This window comes from Arabidopsis thaliana, chromosome 5 (genome assembly GCF_000001735.4).
Source record: "Arabidopsis thaliana chromosome 5, partial sequence".
NCBI classification, from domain to species: Eukaryota; Viridiplantae; Streptophyta; class Magnoliopsida; order Brassicales; family Brassicaceae; genus Arabidopsis; species Arabidopsis thaliana.
In genome coordinates this window covers 5,290,664-5,306,195 of record NC_003076.8, presented here as the reverse complement: position 1 = coordinate 5,306,195, position 15,532 = coordinate 5,290,664, and the positions used below count along the sequence as shown (strand labels likewise).

Genomic DNA, 15,532 nt, shown 5'->3' with positions numbered 1-15,532 from the left:
AGATCAACATTGTTATAATTATCCTCATTGTTGTTTCAAGACTGATCAAAACATTATAAAGTTAATAAAAGATGGATATAGTGGTGAATAAATGAAAACTTGTGAGATGTCCATATAAAATTATTAAAATATACTATATAGTTTGGTTACTCACATTCACAAGTGACAACTTGCAACCTGATCACAAACATAATTTATTTATTTATATTTGTTTGGTTTTTTTTTGTTTGTTTGTTATTTTAAATATCTATCTATAGTTTCACATCTCTACCAAAAACCCAGCTAAACGAAACAGAAGGTTTTGACACAAGTTTGACCCTATCATTAGCTCTTTCCTCTAACCTCTTGATCCTCTGCGGCAAGGTGCACAAGTACTCCTGTGCTCTCCTTCCTTCTCCTGATAACCCCAATCCCAAACTCTCCACCTTCCACCGCCGCAACAGAAACTCAAGTATCCCAGCGTAATCCGCCGCCGTGTAAACTCCAATCCGCTGCGCCACGGCGGCGTAATGATCAAACAAATCGTTATCTCTTCCGTCGTGCATAAGATGAGCCGGCATTGTGATCCGTTTCTTCATCATACTCGCTAACGCCTGAACAGATCCGTCAGGGTCGATCTCGAATAGCTTCTCCACTATCTTCGTGTACGCCGTCTCGTGTCGCTTCTCGTCGGCAGCGATTGTGCCGCAGATCTTCGCGAGGGTAACATCGCCGTATGTTGTGGCTAGCCTAGCCGTGTTGCCGTGAGAGATGAATGTTGCTCGCTCTTGGAATGATGTGTAGATGAATCCATTGTATGGATTGTTCTCAAATTTCGAATCCTAAAACGTAACGTTGCCAAAAAAAATATTAATAATGTAACCAAATCAATAGTAACGATAAATGTGAAATACTTACCATACCAGAACCAATAAGATATTGTATAGTCTTCTCAACATGTCGCATATCAACACGACCAGTTAGATAAAGATACTTGTTGAGTAAGTCACCGTGACGGTTTTCCTCCGCCGTCCAGGCTCTAATCCACACAGCCCACGGCGATAAACTCCCACCGGTTTCATCCTTAACACCGTCTAGTGTGTTTAACGTCGTTTGATACGTTGGAAGTGCTTCTTCTGTGATCATATCTCCCACAAGAACTACAAAGTAATCGTCAGGTATCTCTTTTGTTCTTTCTCTGATCTCTTTTACTCGGTCGTAGAATTCGTCGTCGTTCTCTGGCGCAGGTAAGAAGTCTTGTGGTTGCCATGAATCTTCTACCGGTTTGAGATAAGGTAGTAGTTTTTGTTCTGCCCAATTTTCCATTGATTTGAAGATCTCAAGCTTCTCCTGTGGTATTGTGTGTGTTAATTGGTTATTTACTTCTTTGATAGGTCGAAAATGATTGCATGTTTCGTTTTTCTTCCTACAAAAAAAAGAGGTGAACAAATTTTAATACCAAACAGATATTAGTCATGGATACGTGTTAAAAAAGATTTGCGATATCTTTTTATAGTACAAAACTATAAAAAGGGTTAATAATAGTACAATTACAGTAAACTCTATAAATGTGGTGGTTATATATACGTATTCTTTCACAACATGTAATTTTAACATAAACTCCCTTAAAAAAACAACTCCGTTGTATTTCTATAGTTTTATTTAAAGAATTATGAAATGTATTCATTTTATATATATAAAATTGTGATGATATTGATTGGTCTATTAGTCCCATCGTTTTTATTTGAAGACGTTGTGTCACCATAACCAGATTGGAATTTTGGATGTTGTTGATGTGTATATTGATTTTAATATGTCAACTAACGTATGTACAATATTTTACCAAATACAAACAAAAAAACAACAACGTACGTTTGTTCAATAATTTTGCATGGTGGGGTAAAAATAAAATTGTGAAAAACAACCCAGCCTTTTAAAAGTAGAATCGTACTTTGTCTGACAAGAAAAAGTTTACTTAAATAAACGATTTTATGTCTCAGTATGAACCCAAAAACAGAAAAACAAAAAGAAAAAGAAACAAATTAAACGATTTTAAGTTCAAGCATAAAATGATTAAAGTTTACTCAAATAATATCTGTATAAGGGAATCAACCAAACTTATCTCTCTATATAGGATCTTAAGGTCACCTAGCTAATGTCATGATCCGTGTGAAACCAATCACCAACTTATGCATACACACTCATAAAGTGTACATAAAAAAAGTGTAGTGATTCTGCAATATAGAAAAGTTTTCAGGTGGACCAAAAAAAAAGTTTATATCATGATACGAATATGAATAATGGGATTAACGAAGATACATGGAATCCAATGTCTTTAAGAAAGTAGTATTATAGTCTCATTGGACATAGCACTAATGAATGCTCATCATGTTAATAAACATTAAGACTCGTGAATCAACAAAATCTTGCAAATAAAAAAATGACATAAATCGTTAAACTAATAGCCAGTAAAAAACTTTTAAAGTAACTGCGAGCGAAATAGATTTAAATAATCTATATGTGTTAAGAAAACGACGGATTAACGATTTAGATCCCGCATAATCACATGATAAATAGAAGACAACGAAAACGCAAATTCATATACATCTCTACTACCAAAAAAAAAAAAAAAAACTATAGAAATGAAATCGAAGATCTAACATAATTAAAAAGAAAGCGAATAATAAATCGTTACCTAGCAGGGTTTGTGGTAACACAAGAAACTCGAAGACGACGAGAAGGAGAAGAACCACGGCGAGGAGAAGTTATCACCGCCGGCTTCTGCTTCATAGCCGGCGATGTCAAAAGCAAAGCCATCGACATTTTTCTCTTTCTCTCTTTCTCTCTCTCTCCGCGACAGATGTTTTTGATTCTTTCTCTCTCTCTCTTGTACTTGTTGCTGTGCGTTACAAGGAGGAATATGTCTCTATATATATACAAGAAGAGTTGACTTGAGTTGGAGTGTTCTCTCCTCTCATTGATTATTTACGTCTGTGATTAATTATACTAATCCCTTAAGCTAACCATGGACATTTGTTAAGTTTTAGGTTATTTGTCATTAATTCGTTTTTTTTTTTGAACGATTCATCTAATATTCCGAATTATTACTCCCGTAGAAAAAGCCATTTATCTATGGAGAAATAGATAACTCCCGCATAAAAAGCTAGTTGTCTGTGGAAAAAATATGTACTTACACAACATTTGTTGTTTTTTTTTTTTGGTAAGGTACACAACATTTGTTGTTTGTTAAAGAGTACGTGTACTTGAACAACATTAATTATAAATCTCCGTGTAATAAATACATGAAAAACCTCCCCTTATTATCAATTTACCATTATCGGTATTTACGAGTTAAAGGTAGTCATTTAATTAATCAGTCGTGATTCTAAAATACAAACCTTCTTGGGCGTTTCCAAATTGTTGTTGTGTTACTTTTTAAAGAAAGTATATTTCTTAGAATATCTCATTAATTATATGCGGATTTTAATCCAATTCACGATGTTTAAGTCTTATTGATTTTAAGTAATATCTTCATTGGCTGTCAAGTCAAAAATTCTATGAGAATTTTCAAAAAATAACTAAAATGATGGTGAGTACTATTCAAGAAAAAAGAAAGAAATGTACATATAAAACGAAAGACCATGGAAATCTGTTCAGAGTTAGAAAATAAGACTTTTTCAAAAAGAAAGAAATAAGACAACAAAATTGGAGACGTAAATACTAATTAGTTATTTTCCTTCACAAGAATCGCAATGTTATAAAGTAAACAGAATAGGATAGATCCTAATTACTCATAAACAGCAAAGGAATAAAGTCACGGTCGATCACCAAATATCAAAACTAATCAACGTTATTGACCGCTATATAGTATATATCTCTCAAATTTCGTCACTTGATATTATTTCTTCTATTCTACTAAGAACCAACTAGGTAATACTATCACAAGATTTCTTGCACTTGAAAATCGAATCGGGAGAGAAAGGTATTTTAGATTAATTTCCATGACATTCTGTTATCTTAAACACTATTGATCATGTTAACATAAAAACAATTTTGGTCTTCTTTTTAGGTAACTGATGATTTTTAGTGTTACGTTAATTATGATTCTCTGACGTACGTTATATTATCTTTGGTCCTCTAACGTATAAGCGTTACATATTTTTTCTTTTCTTTTTCCAACTATACTTTAACCAGAAACCTACTCCAATCCAATCAAGACTTCAAGAGGGTATGTGTCTACGAAAGAAATTTCAAAAGAAATAAGTATATTAGTATAGAAAACGCTAAAGTGAAAGTATCTGAAACGTTTACTGAAGAAAAATTCGAATCTTTGGTTTCCAATATTGTGATGAATCTTTTAATCATAGGTTTTGAAAACTAGTTTGGAATTTGTCAAAATATACTGGTTATAGAAAAAACGTTGAAGTATACAATATTGCTTTTATCTTCCCATACGTAACTTCTGTTTCCGGGATCATAATGAAAATTATGAAGAAAAAAAAATCATGAGTATCCTAAACGTGCATAAGCTAAATGAATTCCGCAATATGATTTTTACAATTAAACTTTTGTTATTTTTTTCAATTAGCTTTGTTTGGGTAAAAAGTAACTAAGTAAGTATTAATGTTTATTTTCATTATAAAAACAGTAACTCAGAGATTTGAACATACAGTTTCGTCGGTTTTGGGGCATAAAACACAAATAAAAAGAAGCTTGGTTTTGATCTTACTTCGGTAAATGTATTTATGGATGATACCTCAAATCGATCCACGTTATATAGAATGAGCCAAACGAGTATCTTATTAACCAAATTTGTTTTTTTTTTCTCATATCAGCAAACGGCATTATTACGATTTACGAGTGTTGATTTTATTAACCAAACCGAACCAAACAAACTTAATTTCATCCAACACGAACCCAACTCAGCACAGACCGTTCGCTTTTAAGCTTTTGTTCAATCCAAACCGAATCAATATTCTAACCTGTTCATTTAGACAACTAATTAAATAAATATGATAATCTCTAATTAGTAAGTTAGTGAGAAAGAAGAAGTTAGTATTGATACTTTAGTATCATTTTTTTTTATTGTTATTATAAATATTAAATTTAGTACCACTAACCCTGAAAAAATTCATGAGATTTCTATTTCTGAATAATTTAGTTTTTACATCTTCTTATCACTCGCAAATTTCTAATCGAATTCTTACCGTAACACCTAAACCGAATATAACCGAAATAAATATAAAGTCCACCTCAAATCAGCACTATATATCAAACCAAAATTGTATCAAATCTATAATACACTAAAGAAACAACAATGATTGAACTAATTAACATTTCTCGACACTGAAGAAACTAAAAAATCGAATAAAGCAGAATTACTCTACCGGGTTAAACCCGGTCTGGATTATCATTCACCCGACCCGGTTCTAAACCCGTTTTAAAAGTAACGCGCTCGGGAATATCAGTACATGGGCCCAAATTACTATGCTGATACATTCAGTTAATGATAACGTTACCGTCACAGTAAAGCTAAACAACTTCGATTCGATTAAAAAAAAACTCGCCGCTTATAAACGGCGTCTGCCCAAAAAAGTAGGAAACTCAGAAGTAAAAAAAAACCAAAATCGCACCTCCATGACCACCGTCTCCTCCGCTTTCGCCACCGTAGCGGAAGGCGCGAAGGTTGTCACACCGAGATGGAAGAAGAATGAAAGAAATGGAAAGTTACGGGTGATGTGTAGGTATGGCGGTAGTATAGTTTCACCTCCGCAGACGAAATCGCCGCGTTATGTAGGCGGAGATACTCGAATCGTCGCCATTCCTTCTTCCGCGGAAACGAGCTTCGCTTCTCTTGTTAGCCACCTTACGGTTACGCTCAAAATCTCTTATCCTTTCAAAGTTAAATATCAGCTTCCTGATCAGGAACTAGATTCGCTTATCTCCGTCGAGGCGGATGAGGATGTTCAGATCATGATGGAAGAACACGGTTATCTCTCCTCCGAGTCCTCGATTCCCCAATCGCGTATCCGATTGTTTCTTTTCCCATTGAAATCACAACAATCGAATGAAGCTGGTGCGAGTCAGGGAGATTCGGATCAGTGTAAAGTGGAGACCGATATCGATTGGCTTGGAATCGAAGAGTCTAATAAGCCTATTCGTGAAGAATTGACTCAGCCGGTACTTCAGCACCCTAAGACGGAGATGTGGTTCGTAGACGCTTTGAAGAGCGTGGAGATGATGCAGACTAGACGAACTAATAGCGGAACTAGCGGAAGTGGAGATGGTAACGGCGGGATTTGTGGACAGGAGTCGATGATGCTAGAGACTAATTCATCCTTTGGCTCGACATCATCCTCGGTTTCGTCGAGCAATTTACCTCCGATAAAAAGCTCCGGCGAGGACAACATAGCGAACTCGCAAGTCAAATTTGCGCCAATAGAATCAGTGACAAGGTATTCTTCTATGCTCTTAACTGTTTGATTTCACCATTTGATTGCTTTATCGAATAGTTTTAGGTGTAAGCGTTCTAAAACTTATGTACACAATTTGTTGTCTAGGAAATGCAATGTGCTATGAGTTTTTGAATTGTTTAGCCAGTGACACAAATGAATTTGGTAGTGTTGCAGAACGAGTTTAAATGTGGTAATATATAAGCTATCTCTTGAAGTAATGATTGGAAACAGAAACTGAATTCTTGGAATGATCCTGTAGTCGAATTAGGTTCTCGTCTTCATGTATATGATCTGTGAATGAGTTCATAGGCTTAGGCAATCAGGAGTTTGTCTCGTTTGCCATTGTGTTATGGTAATTCTCAATTCGGATCAATGTGCTCCGAGTCTCGGGGATATGTTGTTCCTCATTTGGTATTCAGCTACGAATGTAATCTTCGAATTATATGTATTGGTAGAGAAGGTGCCAATCCTCTAAACCTTGTTTAGTTGGAAAGCCTTTTTGTAACTGTTAACCATTTTTCCTTTTGTTCTTACTCTACGAACAGCAACGACAATTCTGCAGTCACCCCAATACCTTCCCACGAGCTACCATCACACTCACATGCTTTTGAGAACAAACCGTCTTCAAACTTGTATGTGGCTGAGCTAAACAGACCAGTTCCAGTCCCAATTTCCGGGTATCCACCATTTATGAACCAAGCTCAACAACAACATATCCAAGTCATTTACACTGGACAACCTTACATTACCGGAAACTCACCTATGACATTGCCTGCCACAGCATACCATCACACAAACCACGTCTATTATCAGCGTCCGCCACAACCATACCCAATCTATTACATTCCAGTCGAGCAGTACAGTTCGAGGCACGTTCAAGCACTGCCTGTGAAACCGAGCACCGTTTTAAACTATCACCAAGTTGATTCCCCGGTGGTCCGCACCAGCAGCCCTCTAGCGCCAGAGTTTTCCTCACAGGTTTATCCTCTATCCAAACCCGTTGATTCATCGGTACAGACATCAAGTGAAGCTACTCTTAATACTACTTCAAGAGATGCTTTCATCTATAATACCGATGTCGATGACGACAACGATATAGCTCATGCTCAAATTTACAAATCTCAGCCTCCAGCTCCCACATTACCGTCTCAGTATTAAACCATTATGGTAACCGAAGCTTTCAGTCAGGTACAGACACACTATGCTTGAGAGATCTAAGAATCCCATCCATTCTCATGTTGCTGCACTTTCAGGTATTTGGCTTTACAATTTTGTTTTGGTTCCCATACATATTATACAATATACATGCTTCTGCTTTTCGTCTCTTTCATTCAAGTGATCCTTGTTTCACCTTCTTTACTCACTCTTGTTGTAATAACACGAAGAAGTTTACGGTTTTTTCATCTTTCTAGAAACATTTTATAAAGAAATTTATGATATTGGAGTACTATTTTTGTTGTCCTTGTGATTGGTGAGAATTCATTGATGTCATAAGATGAACATATTTTGATGATTGTATTGGTTAATCTGCGGAATAATTATGCTTATCTTATATGTTTTACCAGCAATCGCCCAATTAGCAAAAAGACTAAACACTTTTGTAAGTTTAAAATTTTCTTATTTTTGCAAGGAAAAGTTGACTTTTCTCTCTCAATATGGCCTAAGCAAACACGTGACACAAACGACGTTGCCATAATCTTGTGATGTGAACCGTACACGTGTCTTATAGCTTACTGTTTACACAATCTGGTTCAACTAATCCACGATGTACCATTACATTGTCGCACGTGATCTCTACCGTCACTCGCTTCCGGAGAGATTCATCGGCGAGAACACCGACACGATCTGGTGAATCGAATCCGATCGAATCGAGAGAGGAAAAGTTTGAATTTTCATTTGGAATGCTCAGTGATATTGGAACGAAGGAGGTGTTTCCTCTGATTGGATTTTAGTGTTCCCGTGAAAGAAGAAGAAAACAAAACATGGACGCGGAGCGATCGTCGTTGTGCAACTTTTTCGTCAACTTCCTGATGGAGGAGAACTACCTCTTGACGGCGTTTGAGCTTCTTCACGAGCTCCTCGACGATGGCCGCGATGCCCAAGCAATTCGTCTTAAGGAGTTCTTTTCCGATCCTTCCCGTTTCCCTCCTGATCAGATTTCTCGGTATAATTCAATTCGAGGTTCGCCAATTTTCCGCATTCTGCCTCACATTGTTATTTTGTTTGCTACCGAAATTGTCAGCTAAATCGTCCCTCTCAGTGTGGTTGAGCTGCGTTACATTTTAGTGATCTTTTTGGGGATCTGTTGTATGATGTGAATAAATTAGCTATCTTATTTGGTCTTTCTTAATTCAGAAAGCAGTTGAATAGTGTTCAGGTTGGATCATGGACATGTTTTAAAAGTTATGAAAAGCACAGTAGTTCATAAAATGATGGAGAATCCTGAAAATGGTGGAGTCATGTTTTTGTTCTTCATGCATTTGATGTTCTTCTCATAGTCTAAGTTTGAAAAGCAATCATAATTGAAGGTTTCTTGAATGGTGATTGTTCAGCTTGTTAAATGGGGTATACTATTATGACCAAGAACAAACCCATGTCGGATCTTGTGTCGCATTCTGAGGTTTTTGATTCTATAGTGTCAGGCTTTCTTAGACAACTTGGTTTGTAGCGTAGCTAGTAATTGTTACCCTACAATGCAGTTGCGGATCCACAAAGTTTGTTGGAGGAGAAAGAAGCTTTAGCTGAGAAGTTAGCTATCAGCGAATATGAATTTCGTCTAGCTCAGGAGGATATTGCAAGATTGAAAACTGAAGGACAGAAGAAATCTGTTCCTTCGATTGACAAGTCAGAAGGTAATCCATTACTGAAATATTTATTCTGATCTTTAGCGTCTCGTAGTTAATCTTCTACTTAGATAAACGTGTATATATAAACACTCAGTTCGGGTTTTGTGGCATGAAGTCGGTTATTAGGGTTTCAGAAACTTCAGTGATGATCTTAGTCTGAAGTGCAGACTCTTCAATGTATTAGAATTTTTCTCTGCAATAAGTAGTTGTTAGTCTAAGTTTCCAGTTCCTGTACGCCAGCCATCTCCTCTTTTCTTTCATTTTTCTCCATGGAGATATTTTCTGCTTAGGTATGAAAGCATCATTTATAATGCATATGAGTTTTATTCTTTGTTATTTTCATCAGTGCCAGCATGGTAGCAACCTAATCACCAAACTATGTCCTGATAGTGTTTGTTATTTCTCAGAGATGGATTCGGATGAGTTTGGAGGCAACAGGCCAGAGATTCAACGGAAAAAGAAAGATTTTTCCTTCACTGATATAGGGCCTTTGAAGAACAATGAACGTCAAGACTTAAACTGTGCAGTGAAAGAATATCTTCTTCTAGCAGGTTATAGGCTTACGGCTATGACATTTTATGAGGAGGTATCTTAATTTTATGTCTATATGTTTACCGTTTTTTGTGCATAGTTTACAATAGTTTATTTTTGATCTTCTGTTTTTCTTGTCTGATTGGCAAACACCATTTTGGAATCTTAATTACCCTTTTCTGGTTGTGTTGCTACTCCATTTAGGAAAGTTGTATTGAAGAATAATTAAAAAGTTCCGGGAGCTGTTTAGTAGCTTATTTTATTTTTCTCGTTTTCCATTTCTGCAACGACTTAGATTTGTAAGTAGCTATGGTGATTGGTGAAGCTGTCTATGACTTTTACTCTTCTGAAGATTGTTTTTGGTTAAAAAGTTTTCGGCTTTGTATGTTCTTTCTGAAGTTGCTGACATTGTCTTTTGTTTGAGTTTGTGTTAATATATTTGTTTTTGGGTTAAGTTTTCTTTTTTTTTAATTTAGTTGATAGACCAAAACTAAGTTTTATGTCTGAATAAACTCCAACTCTAGAAGGAGAAACAGAAGTGTCTGACCTATCGTCTGTGATGGTATTGTATTTAGAGCAATTTGTAAATATTGTGTCTGTGTTTATCTCAGGTGACAGACCAGAACTTGGACGTTTGGCAGGACAGTCCAGCACACGTACCTGATGCCTTGCGCTATTATTACTATCAGTACCTCTCATCAACTTCAGAAGCAGCTGAGGTTACTTCCTGAAGCTTAATTTGCATGTCAATACTTTAAATTGAACTGATGCTGTCAGAAAGATCAATACCTTGAAACTTAGATTTTTGACGTTGTCTTATACAGAACCAACTTCTATCTTCTTTGCCCTCTCTGTATTTTTCCTTATTTTCTGAAACTTGATGCTATTTTGACTGTGGGGTGAGTGTAGAATGGAAGCTCACTTTACATGTAAGAAAATTGAGTATCATAGTTAACAATTTATGTTGCACTTTGAGCATTTGCGAGAATAAAAATCTACCAGAATGTTCTGTATGCATTTTGAATTTGAATTTCTCATGGTTCACAATTTCTTGGATGCAGGAGAAAATAGCCATGCTTCAGGAGAATGAATCATTGAAAAAGGAGATTGAGAGGCTAAGCAAAGAAAAGGACGGACTACTTAAGAGCAAAGAAAATTTCGAAGAGCAAATAGGTGCTTTTAACAAGTCTACAGAATCACTTCAGAAGGATCTTCGGGACAGAGAAAAGCAGGTAGTCTTTTTTATAGACTGGATTTCTTAAAGAAACGGGCTCTTTCATATCTGATAATGTAAATACCTGAAATGACACTGATAGTATTCAGGTGCAAAGTTTGAAGCAATCCTCAGAGCATCAGAGGAGGAACCTCAATGACTGTAGGGCTGAGATCACTTCTCTTAAAATGCATATTGAAGGGTCTCGCGCTGGTCAATATGTGTCACTGAATGAAGGTGATCCTGTAAAATTACAATCCAAGGAAGTCGAGGAACAGATAAGCACTCTGTCAGAGGAAGTTGTAAATCCAACAGTGGAAAAGGATGGTGGTTTGATTTCTAAAGTTTCTATATCGGCTGAGAAAGGGCACATACAAACAGAAGACGATATGGTGGTGGAAGAGGTTAAGAATATTATTGCTGATCAAAGAGAGGTGGCAGGAGAGGCCGGCAATATATCTTATGCCAACAATGGTACGTTGGAGAACCAGAAAGAAGTCTCAAACTATTTGTTAAGTCCATCAAACGGTAATTTCTCACCCAGAGACCTTGGAAGCATCTTGAAAGTGGATCCTGGAATTGGTCGTGATTCTAACTCAAAATCAGACAATGCAAATGGTGAAGCTGCTTCTGAGGAAATGGCAAGTACTTCCTTTGATATCGTGAATGTCTGCTATTTTCACCTTTTCTTAATGATTTTGAGTACTCTATAAGCTCATCTTTTGTCATCAGAAACATGGTAGCAGCCAATGTAGCTGTCTGCTTTCCTTTCGCTATACTTATGCTAATGTTGTGTCTACAAAATGTTATATGGGATGTTTGAATTTTCCTTTTTTTCATTCTTTTACAGGGTTTAGGAACGATTCAGATACTTGCAGATGCTTTGCCGAATATTGTTCCATATGTTCTGATAAACCATCGAGAGGTTTAAATTCTTTTTTCAATTTTACCAGCTAAGACAGTTGGCGAAATATTAATTATCTTGTTTCTTTGACTGATAGGAACTCCTTCCCCTGATGATGTGTGCAATTGAGCGGCATCCAGTTAGCAGTACAAGAGATTCCTTGACTCATACACTGTTCAACCTGATCAAACGTCCAGATGAACAGCAGAGGCGGATTATTATGGATGTAGGTTACTGTATAAACTTTGAAGCTTTCATAACGTATAATAAGACTGTTTAAGGTTTTGAGCTGACTCCTTTTACTGTTTATCTCAGGCATGTGTTAGCCTATCGAGGAATGTTGGGGAAATGAGAACAGAAACAGAATTGCTTCCGCAGTGCTGGGAACAGGTGAATGCTACTCTTGCTTTTACAACTTGTTGTCTACGCTTTAAACATTTTGTGATATTTCTTAAAATGAGTGATTACATGCTTGTTGTGTCTATTTCAGATAAATCATACATATGAAGAACGCAGGCTGCTAGTTGCTCAATCATGTGGGGAGCTTGCAGAATATGTCCGCCCTGAGATACGGGACTCTCTTATTTTGTCTATCGTACAACAACTCATAGAAGATTCTGCCACCGTTGTTCGAGAGGCTGCGGCTCATAATCTGGCATTGCTGCTTCCACTATTTCCTAACACAGACAAATATTTCAAGGTCCGCCTTACTGAATTTGCAGCTCTAAAATAGGCTGATTACAGAATTTCTAAGATATGGTAGTGTCCTTAGGTTGGCATGAGACAATAGCACAGACGTTAAGTTGATATTAATAAAACCAAAATGCTACAACACCAGCTTTCTGCTTGTTTATCAGGTAGAGGAGATGATGTTTCAGCTGATATGCGATCCGTCTGGCCTGGTGGTTGAAACTACATTGAAAGAACTACTTCCTGCAGTGATAAAATGGGGTAACAGGCTGGATCATATCTTGAGAGGTCTTCTCTCTCACACTTTGAGCTCAGCTCAGGTATAGACTCAATACATTATCCATTTTTAAAATTGTAACTGAGAATAGCTCATATTAAGTTATTTTCATTTGCAGCACTGCCCACCTCTTTCTGGAGTTGAAGGGTCATTGGAGTCTCATCTACGAGTCTTAGGTGAACGGGAGCGATGGAACATTGATGTCCTACTACGAATGCTCATGGAGTTGCTTCCAGCTATACACCAGAAGGCAATGACAACATGTCCGTTTTCTTCCATCTCAAAGTCAGAGGAATCTGCATTCTCTGTTTCCTTGCTTGAGATCTATGCCGAGTAAGCTTCTCAACCCCCTCAATCACTCTGGGCAACAAAAAGTTCTTCAAGTTTCTGACGTCTTCTTGTATGTAATTTTAATACGTCTTATCTGACTGGAAATTCTGACCAGGGGACGTTCTGAGTGGCCTATGTTTGAGTGGATGCATGTTGATTGCTTTGCTAACTTGTTGCAACTGGCATGCATGTTGCCCCAGAAGGAAGACCATTTGAGAAATCGGATAACAAAGGTATGATTTGTGCTGACAACTGCTCTCTTATCTTGTATTGATCTTAGGGGTAATTAATTACACTAATCTTTATAAATTCTCTGTGGTGGTAACCAGTTTCTCTTGGCTGTATCTGAACGTTTTGGAAGTTCCTACCTAACTCACATTGAGTTACCTGTATTTTTGGTGGCCGCTGGAGATGATGAGGCTGATCTTCGATTCTTACCTTCTGCAATCCATCCAAGAATAAAAGGTTACTTAATTGCTGGATGTATAGCTACACAAAATTTTCTACAACTAGGACCTGACATGATTCTTGATTCCTTTCTTCAGGCCTGAAACCAAGAACTGCTGTAGCCAATAGACTTGCCACTCTTTGTATTCTACCGCTTCTGCTGGCAGGAGTTCTTGGTGCGCCAAGTAAACGCGAAGAATTAACTATCTTCTTACGACAACTTTTAGTTGAGAGCAAAACCAAGGAAAACCAGTCATCGAAGCACAACAACGAGGTTTTGGATGCAGTTCGCTTCCTTTGGTGCGTTTTCTTTAGCTTCCACTGTTTATTATGGTTTCTTGAAGCTGCTTCTTCTTACCAACGTACTCCTCAAACATAACAGCACATTTGAGGTACACCATAACATGATATTCGGCATTTTGTGGGAAATGGTCGTTGATTCCACTGCAGAACTCAAAATCAACGCTGCTAAGTTGTTGAAGACCATCGTAAGCTTCTCAACAACACTACACACTTTCATTTTTCCCCCAATTTTTTCTAAGAAGCTTTGTTATTTACTTGCGCAACAGGTTCCATATATCGACGCAAAAGTTGCTTCCGCCAATGTTTTACCAGCCTTGATCACTCTTGGCTCGGACCAGAACCTGAATGTGAAGTACGCAAGCATAGATGCATTTGGATCTGTAGCACAGCATTTCAAAGTCGACATGGTAATAATGCATAATAAACTCTGGAATTACGTAAGGATCTTTTCTTTTATGCGCTAATTAAATTGTATATGATGCAGATTGTTGATAAAATCCTAGTCCAGATGGATGCTTTTATGGAAGATGGATCTCATGAGGCTATAATCGCAGTCATTCGTGCACTCTTAGTTGCTATTCCTCACACGACAGAACGGCTTCGAGATTATCTTTTGTCCAAGATTTTACAACTTTCAGCAAGTCCAAGCTCTTCAACAGACGTAAATCGTCGTCGAGAAAGAGCTAACGCATTCTGTGAAGCCATTCGTGCACTCGATGCAACTGGTAAGAGTATCAAAATCATAACTTTCTTCTTCTTCTTCTTCGATGTTTCAATGTTCCAAGTTTAACCTGATTTTGTTTTGAACCATGGTTGTGAAGATTTGTCTCAAACAAGTGTCAAAGAATACCTCCTTCCAGCGATTCAAAACCTACTGAAAGATCCAGATGCGCTAGATCCAGCTCACAAGGAAGCGTTAGAGATCATAATGAAGGAGAGATCAGGTGGGACATTTGAAGCAATTAGTAAAGCTATGGGTGCTCACTTGGGGATTGCATCATCCGTCACGAGCTTGTTTGGAGAAGGAGGCTTGTTGGGGAAGAAAGAAGCAACGGAAAGCACGGCACCTGGATCACCGACAGGTCAGGGACCCGAGTCACCAAAGGTTGTGGCTGCAGCAAGTGAAGACACGAGATTCAGACGTATCATGAGAGGCAACTTCACTGAGATGCTAAGGAGTAAAGCCAAGACCCAAGATGAGACACAGCCACAAAATCACTAAATATAGACCAGGTTTTTATTCATTTAATACATCTACTGCATATATTCTAAATACACAGAAATAAAATCATGTTCTTTTGTTATTTGGCTTGCTTTATTTTTATCTCTCTTTTAGCTATTTTGTTTTTTTACTTAGGAAGAAGATCCATTCAGAATTTTTTAGTAGCTGGAGCTAAGGGTAATTTTGGTCCATCTCATTTGTCATTTCCCCTTAGGTGATCTGTCTATAAATAATCTCATTTACGTAATGAAGTGTTATTCATTCTCAAGTATTGTGAAGCACAAGAATATAAAATGGTGCGACTTGAATTCTCCCATATATATATATATATATAT

General features: G+C 37.2%; 3 protein-coding genes and 1 long non-coding RNA gene across 6 annotated transcripts; 3 read left to right on the top strand and 1 right to left on the bottom strand.

The window, feature by feature from the left end:
- Positions 1 to 107: 107 nt before the first annotated feature.
- Positions 108 to 3,291, bottom strand: AT5G16230 (Plant stearoyl-acyl-carrier-protein desaturase family protein; the record flags this gene model as incomplete). Of its 2 annotated transcripts, NM_121628.4 has the most annotated exons (3): positions 108 to 821; positions 898 to 1,405; positions 2,675 to 3,291. In NM_121628.4, 3 exons carry the CDS (start codon positions 2,800 to 2,802, stop codon positions 252 to 254), a joined length of 1,206 nt encoding a protein of 401 aa, NP_197127.1. In that variant the 3' UTR covers positions 108 to 251. The 2 variants fall into 2 exon arrangements, with proteins under 2 accessions (NP_197127.1, NP_001332411.1); NM_001343444.1 differs by lacking the exon at positions 2,675 to 3,291 and having other exon boundaries at positions 128 to 821; positions 898 to 1,305.
- On the top strand, positions 251 to 1,702 carry AT5G16235. Of its 2 annotated transcripts, NR_143273.1 has the most exons (2): positions 368 to 1,274; positions 1,374 to 1,702. It is a non-coding gene; the product is annotated as an other RNA (long non-coding RNA). The 2 variants fall into 2 exon arrangements; NR_143274.1 differs by having other exon boundaries at positions 251 to 1,693.
- Positions 3,292 to 5,553: 2,262 nt separating the features above from the next.
- AT5G16220 (Octicosapeptide/Phox/Bem1p family protein) lies at positions 5,554 to 8,084 on the top strand. The gene is made up of 2 exons (NM_121627.4): positions 5,554 to 6,434; positions 6,980 to 8,084. The coding sequence occupies exons 1-2, from the start codon at positions 5,617 to 5,619 to the stop codon at positions 7,590 to 7,592; spliced, it is 1,431 nt and encodes a 476-aa protein (NP_197126.1). The 5' UTR covers positions 5,554 to 5,616; the 3' UTR covers positions 7,593 to 8,084.
- AT5G16210 (HEAT repeat-containing protein) lies at positions 8,027 to 15,500 on the top strand. The gene is made up of 19 exons (NM_121626.4): positions 8,027 to 8,615; positions 9,134 to 9,286; positions 9,688 to 9,866; positions 10,423 to 10,530; positions 10,873 to 11,043; positions 11,135 to 11,665; positions 11,875 to 11,949; positions 12,026 to 12,154; positions 12,244 to 12,318; positions 12,419 to 12,628; positions 12,786 to 12,938; positions 13,014 to 13,228; positions 13,341 to 13,458; positions 13,555 to 13,690; positions 13,771 to 13,972; positions 14,055 to 14,160; positions 14,242 to 14,382; positions 14,460 to 14,700; positions 14,797 to 15,500. The coding sequence occupies exons 1-19, from the start codon at positions 8,417 to 8,419 to the stop codon at positions 15,195 to 15,197; spliced, it is 3,543 nt and encodes a 1,180-aa protein (NP_197125.2). The 5' UTR covers positions 8,027 to 8,416; the 3' UTR covers positions 15,198 to 15,500.
- The last annotated feature ends 32 nt before the right edge of the window (positions 15,501 to 15,532 follow it).

Bases quoted from the DNA above. Each gene is read 5' to 3' on its own strand.
- AT5G16210 (NM_121626.4), top strand. From the start codon at position 8,417: ATGGACGCGGAGCGATCGTCGTTGTGCAACTTTTTCGTCAACTTCCTG. The intron at 10,531-10,872 runs GTTACTTCCTGA...TCTTGGATGCAG, and splicing joins CAACTTCAGAAGCAGCTGAG to GAGAAAATAGCCATGCTTCA. The intron at 12,155-12,243 runs GTAGGTTACTGT...TGTTTATCTCAG, and splicing joins AGAGGCGGATTATTATGGAT to GCATGTGTTAGCCTATCGAG.
- AT5G16220 (NM_121627.4), top strand. From the start codon at position 5,617: ATGACCACCGTCTCCTCCGCTTTCGCCACCGTAGCGGAAGGCGCGAAG. The intron at 6,435-6,979 runs GTATTCTTCTAT...CTCTACGAACAG, and splicing joins CCAATAGAATCAGTGACAAG to CAACGACAATTCTGCAGTCA.